Source organism: Tachypleus tridentatus, chromosome 10, assembly GCF_004210375.1.
Source record: "Tachypleus tridentatus isolate NWPU-2018 chromosome 10, ASM421037v1, whole genome shotgun sequence".
Classification (NCBI taxonomy): domain Eukaryota; kingdom Metazoa; phylum Arthropoda; class Merostomata; order Xiphosura; family Limulidae; genus Tachypleus; species Tachypleus tridentatus.
This window is the reverse complement of record NC_134834.1, coordinates 179,436,993-179,464,319: the sequence shown is the minus strand read 5'-3', so window position 1 is coordinate 179,464,319 and position 27,327 is coordinate 179,436,993. Positions and strand designations below refer to the sequence as shown.

At 30.8% G+C, this 27,327-nt stretch overlaps 1 protein-coding gene across 4 annotated transcripts; it reads left to right on the top strand.

Annotated features, from left to right (window-relative positions):
* The first annotated feature begins 82 nt into the window (after positions 1-82).
* Positions 83-27,327, top strand: LOC143231041 (soma ferritin-like). Of its 4 annotated transcripts, none has more exons than XM_076465530.1 (6): positions 83-159; positions 6,325-6,509; positions 7,605-8,029; positions 14,524-14,670; positions 21,065-21,190; positions 25,894-27,327. In XM_076465530.1, exons 3-6 carry the CDS (start codon positions 7,880-7,882, stop codon positions 26,041-26,043), a joined length of 573 nt encoding a protein of 190 aa, XP_076321645.1. In that variant the 5' UTR covers positions 83-159; positions 6,325-6,509; positions 7,605-7,879; the 3' UTR covers positions 26,044-27,327. The 4 variants fall into 4 exon arrangements, with proteins under 4 accessions (XP_076321645.1, XP_076321649.1, XP_076321648.1 ...); XM_076465533.1 differs by having other exon boundaries at positions 132-177; XM_076465534.1 differs by lacking the exon at positions 6,325-6,509 and having other exon boundaries at positions 102-159.

The following is a 27,327-nucleotide window of genomic DNA, read 5'->3' as shown; positions in this document are numbered from 1 at the left end:
TTTTATTTGTTGTTATGTTTGTTTGTTTTTCGACATTTGATTGATTATTAGACGTGTAATATATACTATTAAAATACATATTATTTAATGACACAACGTGTATACAACACAAGGGGACGTGTCGGTTCTGAACATTTCAAGAGCAGATGAAATGTGCAGGTAGGGATTTCATTTAATGTAGGTTTTTGTGAAAAGTGAAAATTTATAACAGAGAAGATCTAAGAAATAATGATTTGAGATGGGTGTCATTTGTATTCTCTGATTTTTGTTTAAGAAATCGAAAAGCGAAACATCAGTTTTATAATTTTTCATGTAGATAAAACAAAGTGAAGCTGAATAATTCTAAAAATCTTTTTGTTGCACGAATGTTTGCAAGTTGATTCCCTCACACCAGATGTAAAGGTTATAAGTTATATATTACAATTAGAGCGCTGTAGAACAGGTTTATAAATTATACACCAGACTTAAGTGTCATTTGGGAAATGAATAAAATTTATAAATTACATGAAAGTAATGATTAATGGGCTGTCAGACCTTTTAATTTAATTTTGAGATGTCTCCACTACCACTCAGTCTGTTATTGCCAAGAAACTGAAAATTGAAAGAAGCTTTTCAGATGTTCAGAGTGAAAAGCTTGAACATTTGTTTTTCCCATACAGAGCTACACTGGAAGATGGAAAAACCATGAAACAATTTGAATTACAGTAACATACTTTTACCATATGCTGAATTCTATGTTTATTACATCACATTTTGAAAACATAGGCAGAAAATTTATTAAAAGCTTACCTAATCAGTGATATCAAGAAAGCCCACTTGTAGAGAAAAATGTACTCTCTACATTCCAACACTCAGTTACACAACCCCATTTCAAACATGTGGTCAGCTTCAGATCAGTTACCTCTTTCTTTCTTTTGTGATCCTGACGATGACTGAAGAAGGTCAAAACATTGTTTGTTTCTCTATGTACAAAATTTTCTCAACCCAAACGAGCCATTTTTACATATATAAAAGCTTACCAAGTTAATAAAATAAACACACATAAATTGTTTTGAACATATTCTAAAAAAAAAAAAAATTGATTCTCTTATGCTACTGCGCAAGGCTTCAAATCCTGGTTCCTTTGGCTGATAAATGATAAGAAAACAGCATAAAGGAAGAGAACACTACCATGTCATCTTTTTTATTATTCAGTTGATTCTCCAAGTAAAATCTAAAGTGTTTGTGTGGAATGACAAACCACACAAATTGCAGTTTATTTTATAGTGTCACAACTTTATCAATCTATAGGAGCAGTGTTAATGTAGAATTTGATATATATATATATATATATATATATATCAATACAGTTGTAAAGTTAACAGACTATAGAGTGCTGTTTGATCAAAAAATATGACACTGCAAATCTAAGTGAAGAAATGCTTTGATTACATTTTATATTAGTAGATTCAGTGCATAATGTATGAAATGTGATTGGAGCCATCCAGGATAATAATTACTGATACCATGTGAAGTCATGTCAGACACCATGTTTCTCAGGTTAGATGTAGAGCAGTGTTCATTAGGTATTGGTAAGCCTTGCTCCTCATTTACTTTATATACACATATATATCTCATTCTACAACTGTTATATAAGTTGTGTTATTAACGTATGTTTCATGTACTATTTACATAATGTTGCATATCGTGCTATTATTGCAATAACTAACTTAAAACATTTTCTGTTGTATTACTTTACATTATATTTGGGTGTATTTGTTTTCTTGCAACTTTTTTTATTAACAAACTTGTGACCTTTTTCTATTGGAATTTGATTTATGCTGATCTCCTGACCTTTATAAATTCTAAATTTTTTTAAGCTTATTGTCATTCAGAACTCAGAGTTAAAGGAAAAACTTGATGCCACAAATCTATAAGTCTCATAAGCAAATTTAAATGGTTTATTTTAAAGACAAATAACAATAAAGAGATCTCAGCCTGACATTACATAAGACATATCCATCTCCAGTATCATCATAGTATCCATCTAAACTCTCACTAATAAATAAATAATTATTTTTCAGGGGTAAGAATATCAAAACCTTACACAGTATTCAAAATGAGCTCTAACTAGTGAGATGTGTACAAGGAAAGATAATCACTTTAGAACTGAAATTGTAAAATTACCCTACAATTCTATTAGCTTTACTACTAACAACAAATTACAGGTATTGTTAGCTGTAGAAAAGACTTGGGGCTTGGACCCAAAACAAGTTACTTCTCAAACGAATTAAAACATACTTACAAAGTAATATAGTTTATGTAAAACCTTAGATTATATCTGGGTTATTAGCTGTGTGGACTGGTGTCCAGCAATGCCCATGAATATAGCACTGACTCAATATTTTGAGGAACTTCCACTATGACAAGATCTTTGTTCTTCAGGCATGCTGTTGAGTAGGTTCTCATCAGTATTAATTGTGAGATATAAAGATTGTTTGCCAAATATTTATCGAACTTATACAATTATCCAAGCCATTTTGTAGTACAACAGTATCTTCAGTAGAGTTAACAATAGTTACATGTAAGAGTTTAAATTTACAAGTAATTAATAAACTAATTATGTCCTTATCAGCATCATTTTATATAAAGTAGAAAAAGAAAGGCCAAGACACTGACCCACAAAACACTGCAGTAGTAATTAGGGTTGAGCTCATCTGGACTCCAATGGTAAAACCCAATCCATGCCTTGTATTGGTAGCTAAAATGAAGCTACTTAATTTACAAGTGGTGACTAAAGGCTTCTGACTGAGAAGGTTTTGTAAGCTATCCACACTTCACAACTTAATTTGTAGTCTGACATTTATTGAAATAAGTAAAAGTCAGGTTGATTGCACAAGTAAATCCAGGATTGTTTGTGTAGTCAACACAAAACTCATAATACTACAAATAAAAGTAGTTAACATTTAGGAATAAACACTACCTTTGTCAGGGTTTTATGTATATGGGCTTGGATTCTTTACAGTAAGTATGTATGACTTGGTAGCAATAAGTTATATAACAATATATTTAAAATAATATATTCAATAATATATATATATATTATATGTAAGTGAAATATATGCACAAATATTCTTTATGCTATGGGTATCACCATTATATCTAAAACTAAGTAATTCTCTTTTCTTGTCAAAAGTACAATTGGTAAAACTATTTTTTCTACTCTTTTTCTGAGTGGTATCAGTGAATAATTCACTTACGTTGCCACAGTTGTATCCTGAGCTTCAAATAACTTCTTTTCATTAGTGTCCACACATATGAGTTCAGTTATTTTCCTTATCTCTGTTAAACTGTGAAACACACTTTGAAATATCACTCATTATGGCTTATCACTCGGATGCTAACTTTACATTTTCTCTTTTTTTTTTGACTGAACTTTTACTTAATATTTTCTGACTAAAATTCTATCTTCTTTATAAATTATTTGGAACAACTAAATTGACAAACACTCAAGAAAGATCTGTCTTATTATCTATCACTTCACTTTTCTCTACATTTTTGTGCTTGTTTGGTCACCTATATTTTTAGATTGTTCACTTAGGCCTGACTTTCTCTAAACTACACAGGTGGCACTGTAAGGTAACAATACTCATGTAAGGTAATGGAAAAAGTACCAAAAGATTCAAGTTTTTTATCAACAATACTACCACATTTGAACCACACACATAACATATAGCTTTGAGTTATGCAGCAAAACTTGTTGTAACTATTGCATTTACAATAATTAACTTTTAATACCCTTATAAAATCTAAACAATCATTAAATAGTAACACACAAATTAAATAATAACATTTACATTAAACATCCTTGCATATCAAACAAACTTGTTTAGAATTGTTGCTAAGATAAAACATTTAATGTGTGTGTCTGATCCAGGAATATCTTTGTTGTGCATATGAAATATATTTCTGAATCAAACCTACTTGGAAATGGTTATTACACTGTTTACTTTTGTTTTGTTTTTTCATTCTGAATGAAAAAAGTAATTGTGATTTTATGTTTGAAAACTTGAAACACAATATCTCTGAATTTTCAAGTTTCCTCTGTTTCAGCATTAGTAATAATGATTTTTGCACTTGATACTTCTTTTATGCAATAGAATACAGATAAACATATAACCAAGTAAACTACATTTGAAGCAGGGAATTATTCCTTTATATTTCTTATGTCTTTTGTAGCCAAACTACTTATAAATAGGTGGTGTATTCAAAGCAAATGGGCATAAAAAGTCACAATCTCTTCTAAAACCATGGTAGTTACACTGCAACACCTTGTATCATCAGCTGCAGTAAAACTGTTGGTCAATGCTTTTGATGAGCCTTGGGGTGCCAAAGTCCCTGAAAGTTCTCTCAGCAGGATTTTGAGTTTGCAGGATATTTATATAGAAAAATCAACTTGAAATTGATAATCTTGAAATTTGGTTCCCACCCTCATCACTAAAAACACTTGTAGTATGAATAGTTTAACACTTTAAGTCAAGTTCCCTTTTCCACACAACAATAAGGTATGTATATATTCTTTCCAGCCATAGAATCAAATTGAAGGTTATATACCTTGACCCCACAAAGATTAAGATTTCAGACTAACTCAGTCAATTTCCTTAAAGTTTACCTGTCTTATTTATAAGCTATTTCTGTTACACCATAACTCAACAGTGCCATCATCATAACCAAGTAGCCATTTATTAGAATAGTCTCCTAAAAAAATCTCAGGTAATACATTTGTAATATTCATTTGACTAATACTTGGTAATTCCATTGGCATATATGTGTGTACGATGCTAACTAGCACTTACACTTATAATATCTTTGACAATATTTGCAGCTAATATAAGCTTGAAACCTCACTGGTCAAATTGAACATTTTGAGCCAGGAGATTTCCACAATTCATCTTTACTATAACAAAGCTTTGTTACCTGTGCTTCGTTTCAGTAAAGCTCACCACCTTTCGTATATAAAAATTTCATATCTGAGTGAGATAGGTATTTTTTCATATTATCATTATTCTTCCATAATTATAAGTCTTTTTCTGTTAGCATCATCTGATTGAACATGTATTTGTATTGTTAACCTAATCATATAGCTTAATGAAATACCAGTAAACACATTTTTCACTTCTATTTTATGGATGTTAACTAAAATGCTCAACCTTTTTTCCTGTGTCAACAATATCACTTAAGTTTCAATTCATTTGTAGAAGATTAGCCTTTCTTCTCTGTTGTCGTTAGTTTTTAGAAAAGCTTTGAACCATTGTCAAATAATACTTCTGTAATTTGTATTTGAGTAAGGTTCAGTATTACCAATAGCATGTAAATGCACAGTGTTAACTATTATCTGTGCTTACAGTTTTACATTTCACAAATGCAGCTAATATCAGTATGAAACCAAATAAGCTTTCATTTTCTCTGTCAGTAGGACTAACTACTGTATTTAATATCCACTAAAATCTATAAAATTTCACAAACCTTGCATCATCCATACATAAGTATAAGTCTAATCATTTAAATATCATTAATAAAAGTAATTCAGTACTTCTCCAAACATTTTTTCTACTCTAATAGAGTCCACATATTTGTACTCTAAAACCTGTCCAGATTTAACCAGTTTACAATCTAATATGTACATATTCTCAGTAATTCCACATTGAATTTTATTGTCTTAACCTGTGGAAAAAATAATAGAGCTATTTCATGATGTAGTGTCAGAGTAGCTCTTTGTACAATGTATCCACCATTTACTGAAATCATTGGCTTGAAGAACAATTGCAGACAGTTTATATGCAAATACGGCTCGTTTGGGTTGAGAAAATATTTTACATAGAAGAGCGAACAACGTTTCGACCTTCTTCGGTCATCGTTAGGTTCACAAAGAAAGAGGTAACTGACTGGAAGCTGACCACATGTTTGAAAGGGGTTGTGTAACTGTGTGTTGAAATGTAGAGGGCGGTATTAGATGTTTGAATATATAATTTTATTTATAAATAAAATGAACCTGACGATGACCAAAGAAGGTCGAAACGTTGTTCGCTCTTTTATGTAAAATATTTTCTCAACCCAAATGAGCCGTTTTTGCATATAAATTTCTCAACAAGTGGGTTTCTTGACATCAATGAATTGCAGACAGTATTCCTTATTCATTTATTACTGCTAAACTTATCAGGAGATTGATTAGTGATATTGCATATTGAATGACTAGCTGACTCTTGTTTTATTTTGTTGTGCTTATATAATTGTTTACTTAGATTTTAGATATGACTAGTATAAAATGCCCTTACTCCATTGCAGGGTTCAAAGGCCTGCTCATGATTCACAGAGACCTCAATGAACTGATCAAGCTTCTCCGTTACTTCAAATTACTTCTATAGCTATCACAACAGAGGTCCATATCCAAAACAAAAACCCTGTTAGGATAACCCCCCATGTTGCTTCAGCATGTTTGCTACATTTTGTCCTGGTAGCTTATGAATGAGGTATGTACACATTTTCAAACTTGGCACCCTCAGAATTCTATGGGGATCAGAAACACAAAATCCAATGACAGATTCAGGTTAAACAACTCAGAAAATCTAATTTTAGACCCACTATCTTGCTTAGGTGTATAATTTTCTTCCTGAGAATGATCCTTGGCCAGAAAAACACAATAGAATATCTGGCCATGGTACCTGTTTACAAGTGCAAAGTCTGTTCTCACCAACTTGTGAGTTCGGTAGGAACACTCTTTCATAAATAGTGCCCCTAGGATGGACCAACAAGTAAAACTTTCATGTCTGAAAAATCTATTCCTAGATTTCATCATTCTTGGGAAACCTTTTGAGGACATTTTAGGCTCCCTCTTAGTAGAGAGGCTGTACCAAATAGATAAGGACACTTTGGGGTCATTATGTATTCATCTACCTCATTGAAAAGGAAGAAATTTACACTCAACATGAATTAATATAAGCTAGAATAATCAATGAGTATTCATTAGTGTATGTGTTTGATTGTTAAAATTGAATAGTGACAGTGTTATTGATAATAAGATAAACATTGTATCTAATCTTTAACCCTTTCATTGCAGCTTGAACATATATTTCCCAGTGCTCCTACCTCCTCATACTGCAACTGGGACAAATGTTTTCCATTGTTATTCAAGGTTAAAGCATGTGACTTGTGGGAGTAAGATGAGGTAGGAAGTATTTATTGTCATCCCACTTAAACTTTGAGAGAAACCATTTTCACTCAGCCCTTCAGTAATCAACAAAATGCTCAAGTGAAATGTAGGACTGCATATTGATCTGTTGATCCTGTCCACATCTTTAGAGCACTAGCTAGTAATCCTAATTGCTATGTATATATGCTTGAAGCACTTTTATAGCTTAGAAGGTAATAAAAATGAGTCAGTGTTCAGTGTCAAGATGATGAACCTTGACCAAGGAAAGAAAGGCATAATCAGCATCAACAATGGGGAATGCCTGTCCCAGTTGCAGTTTGAGGGGGTGGAAGCAGTAGGACATATATGTCCTAGCTGCAGTGAATAGGTCAAAACTGTTATGTTACATATTTTAATACTTTTTCTTTTTTTTCAGAAACTGCTGTTACATTTAAAATAATTGAGGAAGACTAGAAGATACTGTCCATCTGTGGTGCTATTTTTGAAATATGTCAAGCATCAGATTTGGTTTACAAGCTTGCCTGTCTCACAAACTAGGAAATGCTTGTCATACTTGGAATAACATAAGACAGTTAATGACAACAACAGCAATAGCTAACTTAAAGACATTTTATTTGGGTGACTTAACCAATGCTCATTGTTTTAAAGCAAGTTACATAAATTTCAAAATAATGAACAATAATATATTATATGGAGTACGTGCAGCTAACTTTTGTTCCCCGTGGTCATGTTGAAAACCTTGGTAGTCGAATTCGACAAAACTACCACAAGGAATGCGAAGAAGCTATCAATAAACAAATAAATTTGGAGCTCCAAGCTTCTAATACATACCTATCAATGGTGTGTATAAATGTTTTAAGTAAAAAAGAATTATTCCTTTTTTGTTGCTGTCTTAATTCATATATAATTTTAAAGACGGAAGGTTTTTTTTCTTGATGGTATTTTGTAAATTACTGCAAACCAGTTTGTTTGTGTCTGCTAGGTAAGCAGTTTAATTCAATTGAGAAATAAGAGGGTTTAAATAATTTATTGAGATTATTTAAACCAAATATATTAAGAGGTGAGAAAATTTTCATTCAGTTTTGGTGGGTATGATTAACAATTAAATAAAGATGCATCTAATGATTACAGATATGGTCATAGGTTCTTGATATTGCTAATTTAAGTATATATTTCAGAAGTTTTGATAAATGATAGCAGTATAGGGTCATACTTCTGCATTCTCTCATAGCTACTGGCCTTTACTGTTGTACACTAGTCACTGATATTATAGGTATTGGGCTGTTATTTTCTGCATTTTCTTTTTTTACAGTATTATCCTAGCTTTCTATAATACAGTTTTCTTTTTTTACTATGTTCTTCTAGTACATTTAGCTCATGGATGAAATTTTATATTTTTAAATTATTCATGAGATTCACTTTTATTTGGATTCATAACAAGCCAGTCTCTTATTAAATCAAATGTTGTGCTGAATTTGTGTAATATTATTAGTATAGATTAGGGTATTTTCAAATGTGGCTTCACTAGAATAATTTAAATCTATTACACATTTACAGCGTCTTAATTGCACTGCAGAAGAACAATTTGAATGTGTAGTGATGCATCATGGTAAATACTAGTTTTAATGCTACATATGGCATGTCTAGCACATAATTTGGTCCTCAAAAATTCTTGACTATTCAGCTTATGTATATGGAGGGTGTGTTATTCACCTATTAATATATATATAGTCTAATGATGGTTCCATCATAGATTTTTGTCTCAAAAAACAAATATACATGAGTAAAATATTTTATTTTGCCCTGTTTTAGGTGGTTATCACTGATTTTGGAGTGATTTCAAAACAAGCATATTTATACATAATTCAATAATGATTATACATTTGACTGAATGAAGTTTTTGATATATTTAGTGCATGAAAGTTCCAAATCTGTAATTGTTTTGTATATAAATTTTCAATTTTTGTTATTGTTTGGTTGGTCATATTTTTAAAATACATAATTTCTAACTCAAATGTGTTAGTATTTCAGTGGCATTTTTCATCTTATGCCTAACATTGTTTTCTATGGGGTGTATGATTTTACAGGACCGATGTGCATTTGATGAACCCTAAAATTTCTTTAGAGTAATTTATTATCTTTACTATAACTATTAGCTATTTGTCTGGCTATTTGCCAAGACACAGACCTAATTGTTTTTGTTAATACCTGTTTCCTCTTCCTTTTTAATGGTTAACATTTATATTATCTGAAATTTGCATTATTACTAATGAATCTACCAAGCTCTGCATTTCCTGTGACAACCTAACATTACTTGCAGTACAGGATATTAACACACTGCTGTGTCTTTTTCGTATGATTATCACTATTTTTGTTGTAATTCAATTATTTTCAGTTTCTTTTTAGCTTCTTAGTGTTTTAGAGTTTTATAGAATTGAACACTTATCTCCATTTATTCTAGTAAAGTTTTTATGTATTTTTATTTTATTTGAAACTTTTTCTGCTGTATACTAGTCTTACCTAATGTTGTATTAATGTTTGCAATTCAAAAGACTCCTTCCAATATGATACTTCCCTCCTTTCACAAGATAAATTCTTTTCTGTTTTTTGCTACCCTCTATATGCAAACTTTTTTGTAAAAGATTTCAATATATCTCTTATGCAAATCATCATGTGTCTTCTCTCCACTGTCATGTGACACAAGTGATTCTACTTCCCACTACCAAACAATCACTTCTTATTTGACAGCACAGGTTCAGACTCCTTTTTTTGGTTCCAGTTCTGCCTAGAGTGGTTAAACTTAATTTAACTTGCACTTTATTACATTTACATTCAAGGAATTTTCATTTTTATTTTTAAAGTATTTATTTACTCATGTTTTGCCAGCAAATTTCTTGCTTGTTCATTTTATGTCTAGCATAGATTCTGAAGTTCAGATTATCAGTTTGTGTCCATCCAATTTGTCTCAAGCCATACTTCAGGCTATAGGTACAGGCAACCTGTCTGTCGAGGGATTTAATGACATTTATTTGCATGAATATTGAGCATTATATGGGATGTTTTTTATCTCCTGACCCTTTCAATTATGGTCATGCTGATGAAGATTTCAATCATTTTCCCTCTCTCCCCCTGTAGTTTACCATGCCTTCTCATACCCTGCCTAAGGATACTCTTCAGTTATCATTGGAATTTGTTTTATTTATTTCTCAAGTATGTGATGTATTTTCTATTGCTGCTATTTTTATGACCCAAGTCCTTCCTTTTATGTGATTCTGCCTTTCAACAATATTGAGATTTCCCTGTTCCCTGTTATTTGGGTTCATGCTAAGAATTTTGCCTCCCCATTGGGTGATAGCAGTAGTATGCCTTGTTTCCCATGGGCTTCAGGTTAGTCAGTCCACTTTCTCTCATCATATAATAGACTGTCTTTATTTGGGCCAAGAGTTGTTGGATTAAGTTCTTCCTGTTTAGGGGGCAGGTCCCAACTTTCTCATTTATTTAGCAATGTACTCAATGCTCCTGCCTTCATCTTATCATAGCAACTCTGTTGCAGTACCTCTCTGCAATCCATCTTCTGTTAAAGGCTCTTCACAGGAACCATAAGGGGTTTTCTGAAGACATCCCCTTTTCCTCACTTCCAAATTGGCCTCCTTGTTGTCTTTGGCTCTGACTCTTCAAACATGGCTTCTTTGTTATTGAGACCTTTTGGGTCATGATGACATTGTCTTGGACCCATTATCCCAGTTCCTCTTTTATGGGACCTTTATGTGGCCCTGTTTTTGCAAAGTTAGGTGTTTGGCACAATTCTGAAGTTTTGGAAGTCGAGGGTTGCTTTAATCTAACAACAATCCGCCCATTCTCATCTGGTGACTCATTTGTCCCAGTTTCCATTGAGTATGGCACATATTTCTGTCTCCCAACCCTTCCCTGTTCCTTTTTCTTGTGTGCCACAGTTTGTCATTTTTCACAGTGATGCATGTTATGCCAAAATGGTTCCAGTGATTACTCAGTAGATCATGTCAGGTGGTAGCTCATTTGATGGCCTTTGTACATTGGTGGAGCCAATTTGGATTTGATGTTTGGGTTCACAGATTATTGTCAGAATGTTTTATCATTCATTTTTCTGCTCCTCATGAGGTAGGTTTGATAGCATGTTGTGAGAGGAGGTCATGATCTATTCCAACATTTCAACAGTGGTAGGTACCAAGGGGACAGCCAGTCAAGATCCCTGTGTTTTCTCACCTTGGATCTTCTCTTTACATCCCACAATCATAACATTTGTTTGTTGTGTCAAGTACTAGGTGCTTTCAATCAGACCTGGCTTACTTGATGGAGTGGCCCTTTTATATCCTTGTTTTTCAGTAGCTTTGATATGGGAAGGGGGGCAGTATTCCTGCTATTGGTGCATTTGCCATCTTCTTCAATCACTAGTTACCTTTGTTTTGGTCCCCCATTCTTGATCCTCGAATTTTGGATAAAGATGCCTTCAACCAGACATTTATGTTTTTTCTCCTATCCAAATACTTCATTGTGTAGTCTCACTTATCCATACCACTGCATGCAAAGTTATTCTGATTGCTCCTTACTGGCTTCCTCAACTGCAGTTTCCCTGCTTACTCCAAATACAGTTGTACCCTCCAATCCCTCTCTCTTTATCCTCTGGCCTCATTCATCAAACACAGTCACAAGTTCTACTCCTGCATTTAACATCATTCATCTTCACACCTGGCTTTTGCTAAATCCCTGACAATTTTCCTTCATGACTATTCTTCATCCTTTTCAATATGGGATTTTAGTTAAGTCTGTGAGAGGAGAGATGTACCATATCAGAAATTATAATTTTCCTAAACTGAAAATGTACTTCTGATAGCTACTTCCCTCCCCTCACGCTTCCCATCCTTCCTGCCCAGTCTCTTCTAGTTCTTCCATCATCTGCCAAATTTCAGTGATAGTTCAGTAGTACTCATACAGGAAGTGAAATGTTTTTAGTTGAGAGATGATGAAGGACAATTTGCAGAAGAGACACGTTGGAATCTTTGATTCCAATAGGAATGTAGAAAGCTTATCACATGCAATATTAAAAAACAAAGTTTGTATGTGAAGGGCAACAGGAAATGAGAAATGCTAGTTTTGTGAGTAGAGGGAAACAGGGAAGTACCTATTGGAAATACATTTTCAGCTTAGGAATATTATAACATAAGAGCTTTTCTTTCACATTGAGTTAACTTTGACTTGTCTTTGTGAGGTCTGATTATCTTCAAAGAAATTCAAAAACTTTATCTCCTGATTTAAGATGCAACAAACAGTAACAGTGATCAAAATATTTTAAAGTAAAATACTTGTAAATAAATACAACTTTTATTGGTATTAATTAATTTACCTCTTGATTGTAATTTTTCCTTCTGTGTTTTGGAGAAGTTTAATTTTTTTTATTGTAATTAAGTTTGCTATTCATCTTACACTAAAATAATTGTTAATTAACTTCAGGAGACTTCTGTGTCGATCATAAAAGTTGACCATAAATCTTTGCCTTTATGTGATCATAATGAATAGCCATATACTTATAAATTGTAATGATTTTTCTTTCATTTTAAACAGTACTCTGGACCTAACAACTTGTTCAAAGTATGCTGTTGCATGTTTCCTTTTTCTCAAATCTAGGTTAGCCATATCTTGATTAATGAGTTTTTATTTTCATGTGTTGAGCTGATGCTTTTGCCTGGTGTTTTTAGAAGTAATTACAGCTGAGTCATTAATGAATAAACCTAGTACTAATACAGTACAAATTTTTCTTTGGATTTGTTTTTTCAACTTTAAATATATTGACTATTATAGATATTTTATATTCCTTCTTTGCATTGTTATAGGGCTAATGACCACATATTACACCTGCTACCCTGTTCTGTTGTGGGTAACAGTGCTGCAGATCTATCTTATCAGTTTCATTTGTGAATTGAAAGATGATCAGTTTCATATTAATAACTCATATTCTGGAGAAGGGACATAGAGTTGCAAAATGAAAATATTTGGATCTACAGGAATAAGTTTGTCTTAACATTGATATTTACTCTCACATTATAACATGTTTCCACACTTTGTTACTGTACTAAAAAGTACATTTCTGTGAGAAACTCTTACCAAGCTTCAGATTGTGCATTTCTTTAGATCAGATTTTGGCACTTGTGTTGGGAACAACATAGACATTCTATTATGTATCTTTATGCTTGATAATAAACAAACAAAACGTTTTTTTACTAACATACACATAAATGTTAATAATCCACATTCAACCTCCTAATGAAATGCTGGACTTGAATAAATCCTGTTAAATAACTTATGAATTCTGCAAGGAATTTATGCTGTTTTTCCATATTTTACTCTTTAGCATTTTCAAATTGTAATTTAAAATCATAATGTTAAAGGGGCTGAGGATTACAATATTTGTTTGCACTTATCCATACCTGCTGATGTGTAATTAGTTTTTTAAACATATATCATTCATTTTATATGATGCTTTGTATTCAAAAGTCTACCAAATAGATTTTAGGTATCTACTTTAATAAACATTTTATATATTGTGTTCATAATTGGTTCTAATGGCAGTTTAAAATACAGTTACTTGTATACTTAAGTTAACTTTACATCTCATCATGTAGTGTTTGCATTTACTGCCATCACATTTCTATTTCTTATAGTTTGTTATTGATTTAAAGTATGAACTATTTTTAAGCTGATTCTCTTTTTAAATTTTTAACAACCACAGATTGGTTGGCATTTTATATGAAAAAATATTGTGTTTCTTCAATATCATTAATAAAAACATTCTTCTTTATAAAGATTTCCATACTTACACAGAGGTTTTAGCTAAGAATTACTTGTATGGTAGAAATAACATTCCTGAGATTAACAAATTTATTGGAAAGTTAAATTCAGGTAGATTCCAACTGTTATCATATCAATCAGCCCTAAGAATATTCACACATAAAACACAACCTTTTTTCTTTGGTATAATATAAAACCAAAGGCTGGAAATACCAATGACTTATGCTGATTAGACTAAAATTTTCCATAAATAAACATAACACATCATTGCTTTATGTCAAAGTTTGTGTGAAGATAAGTCAGAGATAAGGGCAAGATGATGGATCAATAAATTCAATGAAAATCTCTGTTTTCTGATAAATATCCAGGATGATAACTAATAGCTATGGTAGTGATATGCCTTTGAATTCCTTTTTTTTCATTAAATTTACATTATACTTAAATCATAAGAAATGAGGTATTTATATATTCTTATTGTGCTTGGCAGGTTTGTTTTTCTAATGTTTTTCTAGGCCTACTATTTTGATCGTGATGATGTTGCATTAAAAGGATTCTACAGCTATTTCAAAAAGTTGAGCAACGAAGAGAGAAACCATGCTGAAAGTTTGATGAAGTATCAGAATAAAAGAGGAGGACAAATAATACTGCAAGATATTAAGGTTTGTTTTATTAGTATTTTAATGAAAGAATAGTATAATGTACATGTATTACATGTAAAATGTACTGTTCATGTAAGCAGGCATGCTTGATATCCCCCCCCTATTTAATTCTAAGGGTCACAAAAATTTTCAATAATCTCATGTATAATAGTGTATATAGTTTTGAAATTGTTACATTTGTCAAGGAAGTGGCTAAGTTTGTTTTGCTCTGATTACCTAACTTTCTTGATCATTTTTCCATGGTATCACATGTATTTTCTCATGGGAAAGACTATAACATAGAACATGTTTTGCATACATAAATATATGGTGATTTCAGTCGTATTTTCACCTCACTCAGTCTGCATATTTAGCTATTTGAAAACTATGTATCATTGATGCTGTTAATTTATTATTTTGAATGAGTCACCAAACAATCTGTTTAAAATACTGAAAAGTAAATAAACATGAAGCCCAATCTGTCACTCAGTTTGCCACTTTTTACTGCATTATACCAGAACCACATTTATTTGTTTTTTAAGTACAACATGCTATGAAAAAGTGGACAATGAATTTTTTTTTACTTGGGATTATATATATCATTTGTTGCTTTGGTGTTAGAATGTCTATAGAAGGCAAACATTTAGAGTTATATATATAATACTAGGTTATCCCAAGTTGCAACAGTTCTTCAGAGAAAAATCTGAAAACTTCATTAAAGTTTTTCATTTATGCTCTTGTAGTTTTGTGTGAAGGTTGTTTCACTGTGCTTTACATTGTGTCCAATTTCTTTCTTTTTCACAATTGCGTTAAAACCAACATAATTCAGTTTAACTCTACAAAAGATTATCTGAATTTGAAAAGGAAAAAAAAAAATTCATCCAAAGTGTAACATTAGCAAATTTTTTTTTATATTTTATAAAGTTGTCTGTGTAAAGATTTTATGTGCATGTCAGTGTAACTGAGTCAAGATTACAATGAATGCTTCAAAGTATTAACATCTTAGTTCAATTTAAATTTGTATTTACATATCAAGACCTTATTGGTGACTTGCCCAGAGAACTATTATAAACTGAATTGTTTTGTTTCTAGACCTTATCAGCAGCAAATATTTTATTATCAAATAGATTATTTTTCTTTGTGTAAAAGATGAACTGTAGAGAAAGGTGCCTTCTTTGTTATACATGTGCAAGATCTTTTTTTTTGTAGTCTTCAAATGTATTTTATTAAGTTCAGCATATATTTGAGATACTTAAAATACCTGACATAGCACTATTGAAATATGAAGCTAATTGTAGATTTTGCAAGGAACTTGTATCCAACTGACCTTGAGTTGTTAAAGGGAAACAAGTCTATATTTAGCTTGTGAAGGTGTGATAAATTAAGAAACATGTTGCATGACATAGCGTGAAGAATGAAAGACATGCATCTCTTTTTGAACTACACAGAAAAAAGTATGACAAAACTTGAAGTGTCTGTTTTTAAAATTATAAAACAAACTATTTTTTGAACTATACAGAAGATGACATGACATGTCATGTAGTTCTTTAAGAGTTTTCACAGTAATTACATGCTATTCTGTATAAAGTGTGTAGGATACCATACAAACCTTAATGAACTTCTTTGATTTACACCATATGAGTGTGATTAAAAGGTAGAGCAAGTTATGTTGCTCATTTTGCTTTATCAGTCACTGATATTTACTTACAGCATAAAATATTTTGTTATCACTGTGAAATACTATATAATTGTATTAAAAGGCAAAACAAGTAATCTTACTCATTTTGCATTATGAAATAGATACTGTGATTTTACTTGCAACATATAATATTTTCTACAGTCATGTTATATGTGAAACACTATCATCGTACTTGGAAGGAGAAGCAAGTTATGTTGGTTATTTTACGTTACCATAAAGACTGTTGTGATTTTTATTTGCAGCATATAGTATTTTGTAAGTGAAAAAATTATTGAAAATAGAAGAATTATTTAATTTAAATCATTTTCCTAAAAATATAAATGATTTTTGGACTTATCCTTACAAAGACCACATTCATAACTCCACTACTATAATTGGTTACTGATTAACTCTATTACAGTTTTAATATAATACCTTAAGAAAGTTGTATTATTAGCCTGAAGTGCATTTTCATTACATTAAATGCCTAATTAGAGCTGCAATTAAAGAGATCTTTATTAATAAATAAATGCCGTATATCCATAAAAAATATGTTTCAAGCTTCAAAATGTTGAGTTTTGCACTACAACAAAACAGTACATGTCTACTTAGAGCCCATAATGGAAAGCTTCATCTAAGAATGTTAACATAACTTTTATGAATTTTCTGTTTACCTTGTAATGATTATTTATAACTGCATGTTTTAATCTGACAAATTAACTGTGTTCTCCTTTTGAAAAGGAATCTTCTTCTTACTCGTTAGAAGAATGTTACATTTTATGAATATAAGTTTTGATTAAAGATAAACTTTACCTGCTTTGTGAGTAGGTGGAACATAAGACTTATGGAGTAATTTCATTTTTTTCATTTTGTGTTAATTAGAATTTTATTATTATTATTATGGATGGCTAGATATAAAAGAGCAGCCTTGGAAAAAATACAAATGTAACATTGATTGGTTATTTTTCTACTTTTCAATGTTGCAAGTATGTGTAGCAGAATTTAGTCCAAAATTAAAGTGTAGCATGGCTGCACTAGATGATACAGATATGAAACTCCTTATGATCCTTCTGTCTTTTTAAATTTGAAAAGACAGGATAATTTTACTTTGTGTAAAACATGCTATATATGTTTATTTGTTTTTTAAGTAAAATTAATCCATGAAGCTTTTTATTTAAATTTTGAACATGTCATTGAAGTCATTCTGAATATTCAAATGAATTTTAGAAATTTATTTGATGCATGGAGCATTGCATGTGGTTCTGTATGAATTGTGACAGACAACATTATGCTTAAAAAGTATGTCATGTGGAGTTTTTGAAATATATCTGGGATCTCATTTTGAACATTGAAGTAAGCTGTAGGGGTTTATTTGGTGTGCAGAGCATTGTATATGCTGCTGTATGAACTGTGGCAGACAGATGTGATATTTTAAAAGCATGTCGTGGAGTACCCTACATAGTTTAAGTTTATACTAAGCATTTGATGTGAGAAATGCTGACACAATTTTAAGAGTTTTGGATTTTATGGTAGATTTCCATGTAAAAATTAAATGACAGTGTTTTGAAAAACATGATAGTGAATGAGTTGTTGTGTGCATGGTTTGATAGAGTTAAAAGAAATGGTAGTTGAACTGTTAAACATTAAGTGAAATGATCAATTTTAAAATAAAGGGCATTCTGTATAAACTTCACAGCTTAAGAATATTTGAATGAAACAAATGTATTTCTTCGTAGAAATACTAAAAATTGGGTTTTGAGACGTGATGGGCACAGCACATAAAGCCCATTGTGTAACTTTGTGCTTAACAGTTAACAAATTTGTTATACAAATATGAAAAGTATATCAAAATGTCAATAACTTTTAAACAGATTTTTAATTTTTATCAGGGATATCTAGTACTGACAACCAACATTATTTTAAATGTATTTCATTGTAATAAATAGGCTATTCTGAAGTCATATGGGTAAAGAATGATGACATGTACATGAACCATGAAATGAGAAGTCAAACCATTAAGTACATTCCTTTAAAACTTGTTTTAAGTGTTCAGCTAAAGATAATGGAGGATTTTGTAGTATGAGTATAAATTAAAAATTGTACATGATGCAGCACATTTACATTTGTTAAAAGCTGTACAAGTAAAAAAGCTGTATGTAGTCAGTGAAAATTTAATATGTTATTCATGTAATATATTTATCTTAATTCCAAAAGTAAAACTTTCACAGATGTCCAGACTGATGAGATAAACTGTTACTATATGTTCTTTTTATGTCAATAAGTGTATTTTGTAAAAGTTAGTCATCATATGTGACATTATACAGAATAATTAGAGCATTATAGTGTAGATGTCTTAAGTTGGTGAACCATAATTTGTTAGATAACAGGCATGTTGTCATAACTCGAGCATTATGGTATAGAATGTCTTAAACTGGTGAACCATAATTCATTACTAATATGTGACATTAAGTTATCAAATTTCCATATTGAAAAACTGGGATGTTTTCCATATGGACTAGTACTATAACAACTATGAAACAATTTAAATTAATACACTTTTACCATTATCTAAACTACCTGATGCTTATTGCATTATATTTCTTTATCCCAGACAAACAAAATTTGTTAGTCTTTTTATTTAAAACAACTAAAAACAAACTCAAATTATCTTTAACTTACTCAAAAGGAGAAATATTGCTTCTTCATTTCCTTTTTCATGTCTTCAAATTTCAATTCCTGTCCAGTGACAGATAAAGTTAACAAATGAAACAGAGAGGGATGGAGCACTATATAATGTGATCTGTCTTTGTAAGTTGATTCTTCATATAAAATTTAAAGAAGCCATATATAATGGCAAACTCTCATTTAGGCACAGCAGAAAGTGGGACAATTTAATATTTAATTCCTTGACTGTTTCTGATTGTAACAAAAAATATTTGTAATTCTTTTAATATCACAACTAGAGCATTATGGCGTAAATTGATGAACCATAATCAGTTACATAATGATTATGGTGTCATGTACAATAAAATGGATACTACTATTAAAAATGTCCTTCTTGTTCAGTGTGTGTTTCAAGGAACAAAGTGCATTTCAACTATTGAATAAGGTTTATCATTCATACTAGAGCTTATTTGTTTGCTTGTGTTGCAACACTTAGTCTCGGTTCAAGGGTGATTTATATTGGTATTTACAGAATATTATTACCTGAGTCATAATGTGTGTGTATGTGTTTTATATACACAAAATATGATACAGTAATAGGTGAAACGTTTAATATCATAATGAGACTGGTAGTATTTTAATTACAATATATGTAATATATATATATATACATATATCACAGTGAGATTGGTAGTATTTTATTCACTACCATATGTGTGTATGATATGATATGGTATTTATAAAAGTGTATAACAGCATTTCTCCTAATTCTTACATCCATTGCTGATGAACCATTGTATTTCCCAGTACCATGCTTGTGTTGGGATAACAAATCATATTTATTACTCTAATTCAAGCATTATTTTGTTATTGATGTGTATCCATTACTTATACTACTGAAGAAAGCTCCTGTGTTCTGTTACAAAAGAAGGAAGTTACGCTGTTGTAACACAAACTCTTGAGCCTCAATAACATAGTAAGGAAAGTTCAATGAAATTTGGAAAGTCATGGAAAAGGAGCTACAGGAATTTTATAATTGAGATCATGGAAAAATGGCTTGTTTTAAGTCAATCTTGGAAAGGTCCTTACATCTCAGTTTTATTTTTATTTTTTTTAATTCCCAATGAAATTATTGTGTTAATTTGAAAATATTGAATAAATAGAACCATGTTGTGAAATCTATGTCTCCCAAAATTGTTTCAGTTTCTATTAGTTGGTGTGTTTGATAAGTAGAAATTTCTGAGAGTTTGAGTATAGATCCTGGAAGAAGACCTGGAACTTTCTCTTTTTTTTTTTTGTGAATTCTGTGAATCTTGTGCAAGTTATAAGACATGCTATACTTTCAATCTTTTCTCTATGTGTTTATATTCATTTTAACTGAGTTATTGGAGTTTAAGTGCAGAAATAAATGTTCATAATTATGCTTAGCTATTTTAGTTTTCTGGATAGATAAGACATGACATCCCAGTCTTTGTTTATGTTTCTTATTTACCATATGTAACTAACAACCTGCAATATTTCAACATGGAGAAATTCAAATGTTATTGCTCAGTGGTGTTATTAGCAAGGAGATTTTTTTTCATATGTATTGCAAAGCAGGCAGCTTAATGCTTCTTAAAGTGTGAAATATATCACATGTTTTTTGTTTGTTTTTTATTTCTGAGATAGATTGTATAATCCGAAACCTGGCTTCTTTGCGATATTATTTTGAACTATGAAGTATGTGCTGCTACTTGTGTAAAAAGCAGTTTGTATGACCTCCTGGATTTTATACTTCATGTGTAAATCATCTCAGTGTAACTGTTTGGACTGTGGAGCAAACCAAGTGGTTAAAAACCAAAGACTGCAGTATGACTTTACTTGAACATTAGAAGACTGTTCTATGTACTAAAGATGTGACTAAATAATGTATCTTAAATTCTTCACAAAGCTACATGGATCATTTGTATTGCTGTGGTTTTACGTTGACTAAGCTATGTGAGAATTTTCAATTGTTCCTTGTTAGGAATCAGTTTTATAACTAGAGTAGCTTTTTTCATTGTTTAATACATAATTATATTTTCATTACATCAGGGTCCAGTAAAAAACAACTGGCTTGGTGGATTGGAGGCAATGGAGGCAGCTTTAGAAATGGAAAAATCTGTTAACCAGTCTTTGATAGAGTTGTACACATTAGCTAATAGCCATGGAGATGTACAAGTAAGTAAGAAATTGTCTTTAGTTGTCTATTCAATAAGGGCCTTATCTTCAGAACATGATTTATGATTTTAAAGTGTTAATTTCCAGCATCATTAACCAATTATTGTAACCTAAGCAATTTTTAGAAAGTAACACCTTTTCCATGTCATTCAGTGGAAAACTTGACTTTGACTTTATGCCATTTATCTGTATAGGTAGTTTAGACCTGAGCGATTAATAGAAACTGTTAATAATTTACGTAATAGTAATATGAAAATTTGTTAATTATTTTCATGATACATATGATACTTGCATAGTTATTCTTCACTAATAAGGATGTTTGATGATCACAGATAATTGTTTGTATTGATTGCCCAGCTCTAGTGTAGTTCATTTGTAAAATGTGTGTAAAAGTACACAGAAAAATATAGCACATTTTACTTGTAAGTTTTAAATTTAGTTATTATGTTCACTGTACAGTTAAAATAAGGATCTTCTAAAAAAAAGAATTATCTTTGTTTTGTTGTCCTTATGTTTGAATTTGTAATTATCCCTCTTCTACTGATGAGTTCTTCATTAAACAAAAGTCACAAGATTTTCTTCCAATAGTGATAAATCCCAGATTACACAAACCTCATGAAATATCCCTCAACTGATGATCAGTCCTAGTTTCCAGAAAACTCCCGAGATATTCTTCCACCACTAATAAGTATTTAGCAAAGAAAGAATCTACACAATCACTTATGCCAATCCCAGTATGACAATATATTCTAACTTTGTCAAGTTAGGTTTTTTACTTCATTTGGTGTTTCCACAGTTATTTTATATTTATCAGTATCAATAATTTGTGTGCTATTGTTTTGTTTCATTTAATGTTTAGTGTTTTTCTTTTCATACTGCTTTTCTATAAAAATAGTGCAAGTATTTTTGACTTTATTTAGTTTATCAGTTCAAGTACAAAAACAGTTCCTCTATTATTTTTGCCTACCATTTTGATCTATAATTTTCATTTTAATTATCATACCTCGTAAACTATCACTGTTGAAGTTCTGTTTTAAATCGTTTTCATATAAGCATTATTACATTCTCTTGAGTCTGATGTTTTGGGTTCATATATTTCCTTAATGTTTTTTATCATAAGTATACTCTCATTTTTTTAAGCTTATCTGGGTTTTGTGAACCAGTGTTAAGAGATTTTTTTTTAATAGAAAAAATCGCTGCTTTTAACCTTTCCACTATCATTCTCGATATAAATATTATTTTTGAAAATAAGGTTTCTTCCTCTATCATTTTTAGGGAATACTGTATGGACATTGTGAATTTGTCGTCTGTTACTTGTTTTTGAATGGAAAGGTAGTTCTCCATGTACAAGAGAAAGGCTTCCCATTTCTCATATTTCTTTTTGGCTAATAATTTAGCTGTTTTATTGTTCCTTCATATTAACATGGTATGTCCTTGTGATCCTTCCCCCCATGTTAAGAATGCCTTTTAAAGTTGTATATATATAGTTTTGATAAGTTATCTCCAGGTGTAGCTTATTACTACATTTCTTCATGATTCTGTTATTGCTACTGATTCAGAGTATCTTAAATCACAACTTGGTTTTGTTTGTGTTAGTGTAGCATCTGTTTATGTTTAGGGTTTGTAGTTTGTTGCCATTTCTTTATGAGATGAAATCTCTTTTCTTCTCGTTTTCTCTTGGCTAACCAACTCATTTTCCACTTTCTCATGGATCAGTATTTTATTCATTGAATTATCTCATGGATCAGTATTTTATTCATTGAATTATCTCATGGATCAGTATTTTATTCATTGAATTATCTCATGGATCAGTATTTTATTCATTGAATTATCTCATGGATCAGTATTTTATTCATTGAATTATCTCATGGATCAGTATTTTATTCATTGAATTATCTCATGGATCAGTATTTTATTCATTGAATTATCTCATGGATCAGTATTTTATTCATTGAATTATCTCATGGATCAGTATTTTATTCATTGAATTATCTCATTCATTTTAATCCTGGTCTGTCATTAATTTCAACTTTAGCATTTTGAACCAAAGACTAAAGTTAGCAGTCTAAGGTGTTTGTATCATAAAATGAACAGCCCAAGATTAGACAAAGCTCCTGAGATATTCCTCCACTATTAATTAATCTTGGCAGAGAAAGAATCTAGAAAACTACTTGTGTCACTCCCATTGTGTCAACAATGTATTTTAACTTTCTCAAGTTTTTTTTTGCTTCACTGGGTGTTTCCTTGGTTGTTTTTTTTTATATTTATCAGTATTTTGTGTGCTACTATTTTGCATTATTTACGATAAATGTCCTAAAGGTTTGAATAAGCAGGTTATTTATTATTCTATGTTTATTTCGCATAAAACTAGATCATTTTCCAACTTTACTATACTCCAACTTTACTATACTCCAACTTTACTATACTCCAACTTTACTATACTTAGAACAGTGTTAATATGTAAGTAAACATCTACTGTTACCAGTACTATTTGTCCGGTGGAGGGTTTTTCCAGGATGTGGTATTGACAGTTTTTGAGTGTTTTAATTTTTTTTAAATTCCACTTTCCCATATTTTTATTTGTCAAATTCCAGTGTAATCTTAACTTGTTTAATCTCATTGAGTTTCCATTATTCACGAAGTTTCTTCAAAATGCAACATGTCTATTCTGAACAGACATATGTGAGAACTAACAAAAATATTATTCCTCATAGAAATCCAGAATTGGCAAAAAGAACTAAATGTTCAATGTATATAACAAGACAAAACATTGAGTCTCAGGCAGTTAGAAGCTGAACATTTTACTTAATGAAGTATCAATGAAGAAAACTGAGCTTAGCCTTCTTAATTACTGAAATCTGATCTAGTTGGTGTTGTTAAGGTAGTTGTTTCTTTATTATTATTTTCTGGTATATAAACATATATAGTCCATTGTGTAGTACAAAACACAACCAACAAATTTATTAACTTCACTGCTTGTACACCTAAATATGATTTTTTTAAAAGTTGATATTTTTGTATTAAAGGCATTCTTCATTCCATTTGTTATGTTTTTGTGTTTTTAAATACATATATTTTAGCCATATTTTTTTAAATGTATACATATATGTTTGTGTACTTTTCTTACAATTTTTCATGAATTTTTTATCCTGCTTACCATAATAGGGGTACAGAGCTTGTTGCATTGTCTTTTTGGATTGTCATTGTGACCAAATTAACCCATATTCATTTGTTTTTAATGCCATTGATTACAAATTAAATTCTTTTCTTTTAAATACTAAATCATCAGTCTTGAATACATTTTTATGGTATGCATGTATGAATATTTTGCATCAGAATGGGCTATTTATGATGGCATTACATTAAATACAAAATCACGTTGCCTGGATGTAGTTGTGATACATTCTGTTTCATTGTTACTGTACATTGGATGAGATTATCTTGTGACTTTCTGATACGCACTTTCAAAATTGTAATATAACTTACTTAAACCTCTCTGTACTGCATAAATCAGAGATGCTTCAAAACCTTGAACTGTAACAGCTAATCTTGAAACTTTATTGTAGTCTACAAATTCTCAACCATTTACTACAATATTTGTGGGACTTCGTGATGCTACTGATGAAATTTAGTTAGTTTAAATTTTATTCTAGGACTGATTGTTTGTCTTAGCAAAACATTTGGCTTTTTTTGTTTTGTTTTGTCATAGTCTTAATTTCAGTAACATTTATTCACAAAGAACTTTGCTTAAACATCTTTATATATCTAACAGTTTTTCAATAAACAGGTAAATTTCCAATTATAAGTACACAAACTCTTAAAAAAGGTACACAACTGTTATATCTTTTACTTTTTTCATATTTATTTGCAATGTCCCAAATCATCTTTGGTAAGTTTGTGTTTTTTATTTTATTTTTATAGACATGCAAACATCTTATACAAATATTGTCTTCACTTATCAGTAATTTTTTTTTACCTTAAAGAAAAGTATTGTTTAGTGTTAAAAAGTAATAAAACATTTCTTGTAATACGTTAACCCTTTTACTGCAACTGGGATGTATATTTTCTAGCACTCTCACCCTTCACACTGTAAGTGGGACAAATGTTTCCCATTGTTATTCAGAATTGTTGCACATGACTTATGGAGGTATAACGAGTAGGAAAGTATTCATTGTCATTCCATCTGATCTTAATGTATGGTTTCCCTCAAAGTTCTTCACTCAGCCTTTCAGTAACCAGCAAGATACCTAAATGGAAAGTACAATAACTATGTGCCAACTATGTCCACATTGCTAGAGCAGCAATTAGTAACCCTAACTACAATGTAAATATGCTTGATGTGCATGACTCAGATAGGTTAGAAGATAGCGAAAGTGAATCAAGTGCTGTCCAAAAGCAATGGGACAAGAGGATGTTCGATCAACATGATGAACTTGGACCCAGGAAAGGAAGGCATAAACAGTGTTGACAATGGAAAAAATTTGTTGCAGTCATGATGTGAGAGGGGTGGAATCACTGGGAAATATACTTCTCAGCTGCAGTGAACAGATTAAATAAATTAAGTCTTTTTTTTTTTCCTGTACTCTGAATCTCCATGTGAAACAAGTAATTACTGATTTCTTTTATATTTGATTTGTAATATTAATTTTTGCAAAATAGAGGAATAACTTTTTGTATCCTAAAAAATCCTATTTTCTCAATAGTTATGTGACTACTTGGGCAGCTATCTCCATGAGCAAGTTGATAGTATTGTGGAAATCTCAAAACATATCACCAACCTGAAACGTGTGGGAATTGGTCTTGGAAAATATCTTCATGACAAGCATGGCTTACACAGCAGTAGTAATGAATAAGATTTCGAAGGTTTTTTCAACTTTTTAAATTGTTAGTTAGACTTTATTTTATGGTTGTAATTAAAGTTTGTTTTCTAAAATGACTGTTAAGAATACAAGTGTTAACAAGTGATCTGAGTTTGAGAAATCTCAGAGTAGTGAAACTTGTTTTTGTGTATAGATACAGATAATAATATACAGAATTAGCATATGCTATAGAACTGTGCTGTTTCCTTGTAGACAGCTTCAGTAGTTTATTTTGAACGGTGTGTTAGCACTTGGTGTGATATAATAATGTTACTAAAATATAATGTATTATTTCATTTTTCACCATTATTTAATGTGCATAATTTACATTAGGTAATGCAATAGTAGCCAATTTCATGTCGTGGATAAATAATATCTATGTACCTGTTTAAAACGTATTTAGAAACTGAAATAGTTTCTGAAATAAAATAATAATATAGGTGTTACCAGTGGAGTTAAGCTGAATGAATACACTGGAAAACTTCATTTACTTACAGTGTGGGTCATCCTGAGTAGATATAAAATATTTCTGTTTTTATTTACATGTTGCTTTTTGAACCTCAACATTTTTCTTTGCTAATTAGTACAAATTTTCAACAATTGTAGATTGTGTCAAAGAAAGTTTCTTATTTTAAGTTAATACTGAATATGCAAGAAGTAAAATTATGCAGTACTTTTTACCTGTTTTATTAAACGAAAATTACATGTTATGCAATATTTCAGCACCTAATGTTATTGTTTTAATGATAGCTTGTATACAGATAGAGAGATAACATTTTAATATTTGTTAATGCCAACCCTAATGTTCAACCTTGCACTAAGACAGTTTTGAGAATACCTTATCTTATCAGAAACTAATAGCTGTTAATGCTATTATTTATCAAAACCTAGCTGCAACTAGGCTGAAATAAAGTATATATAATCAGACAAGAATTGATCACCAGAAAATACCAGTTCAAGGAACAAGCCTTTCTTGTAAATGGATGATTTAATTTAGTACTGGAATTTGTATGTGCTGTTTTTTTTTCTGATAGAAAGGTAGATTTAAAAGAACCATCATCAATATTAGTTCAGTCTTGAACAAGTGTGAAAATATCATCTTCAGTATTTAATGATGGATGCTCCTATCTCTATTTAGTTTTGATAGACTTATAATCAGCAATTTTTATACAGAAAATATGTGTACTCCACAGTAAACCTTAGATCAAACATGTAAAAAAACTGAAACTTTTGGCCATTTAATAAATGTAGGAACAATTTTTTTCCTCATGAACTTGG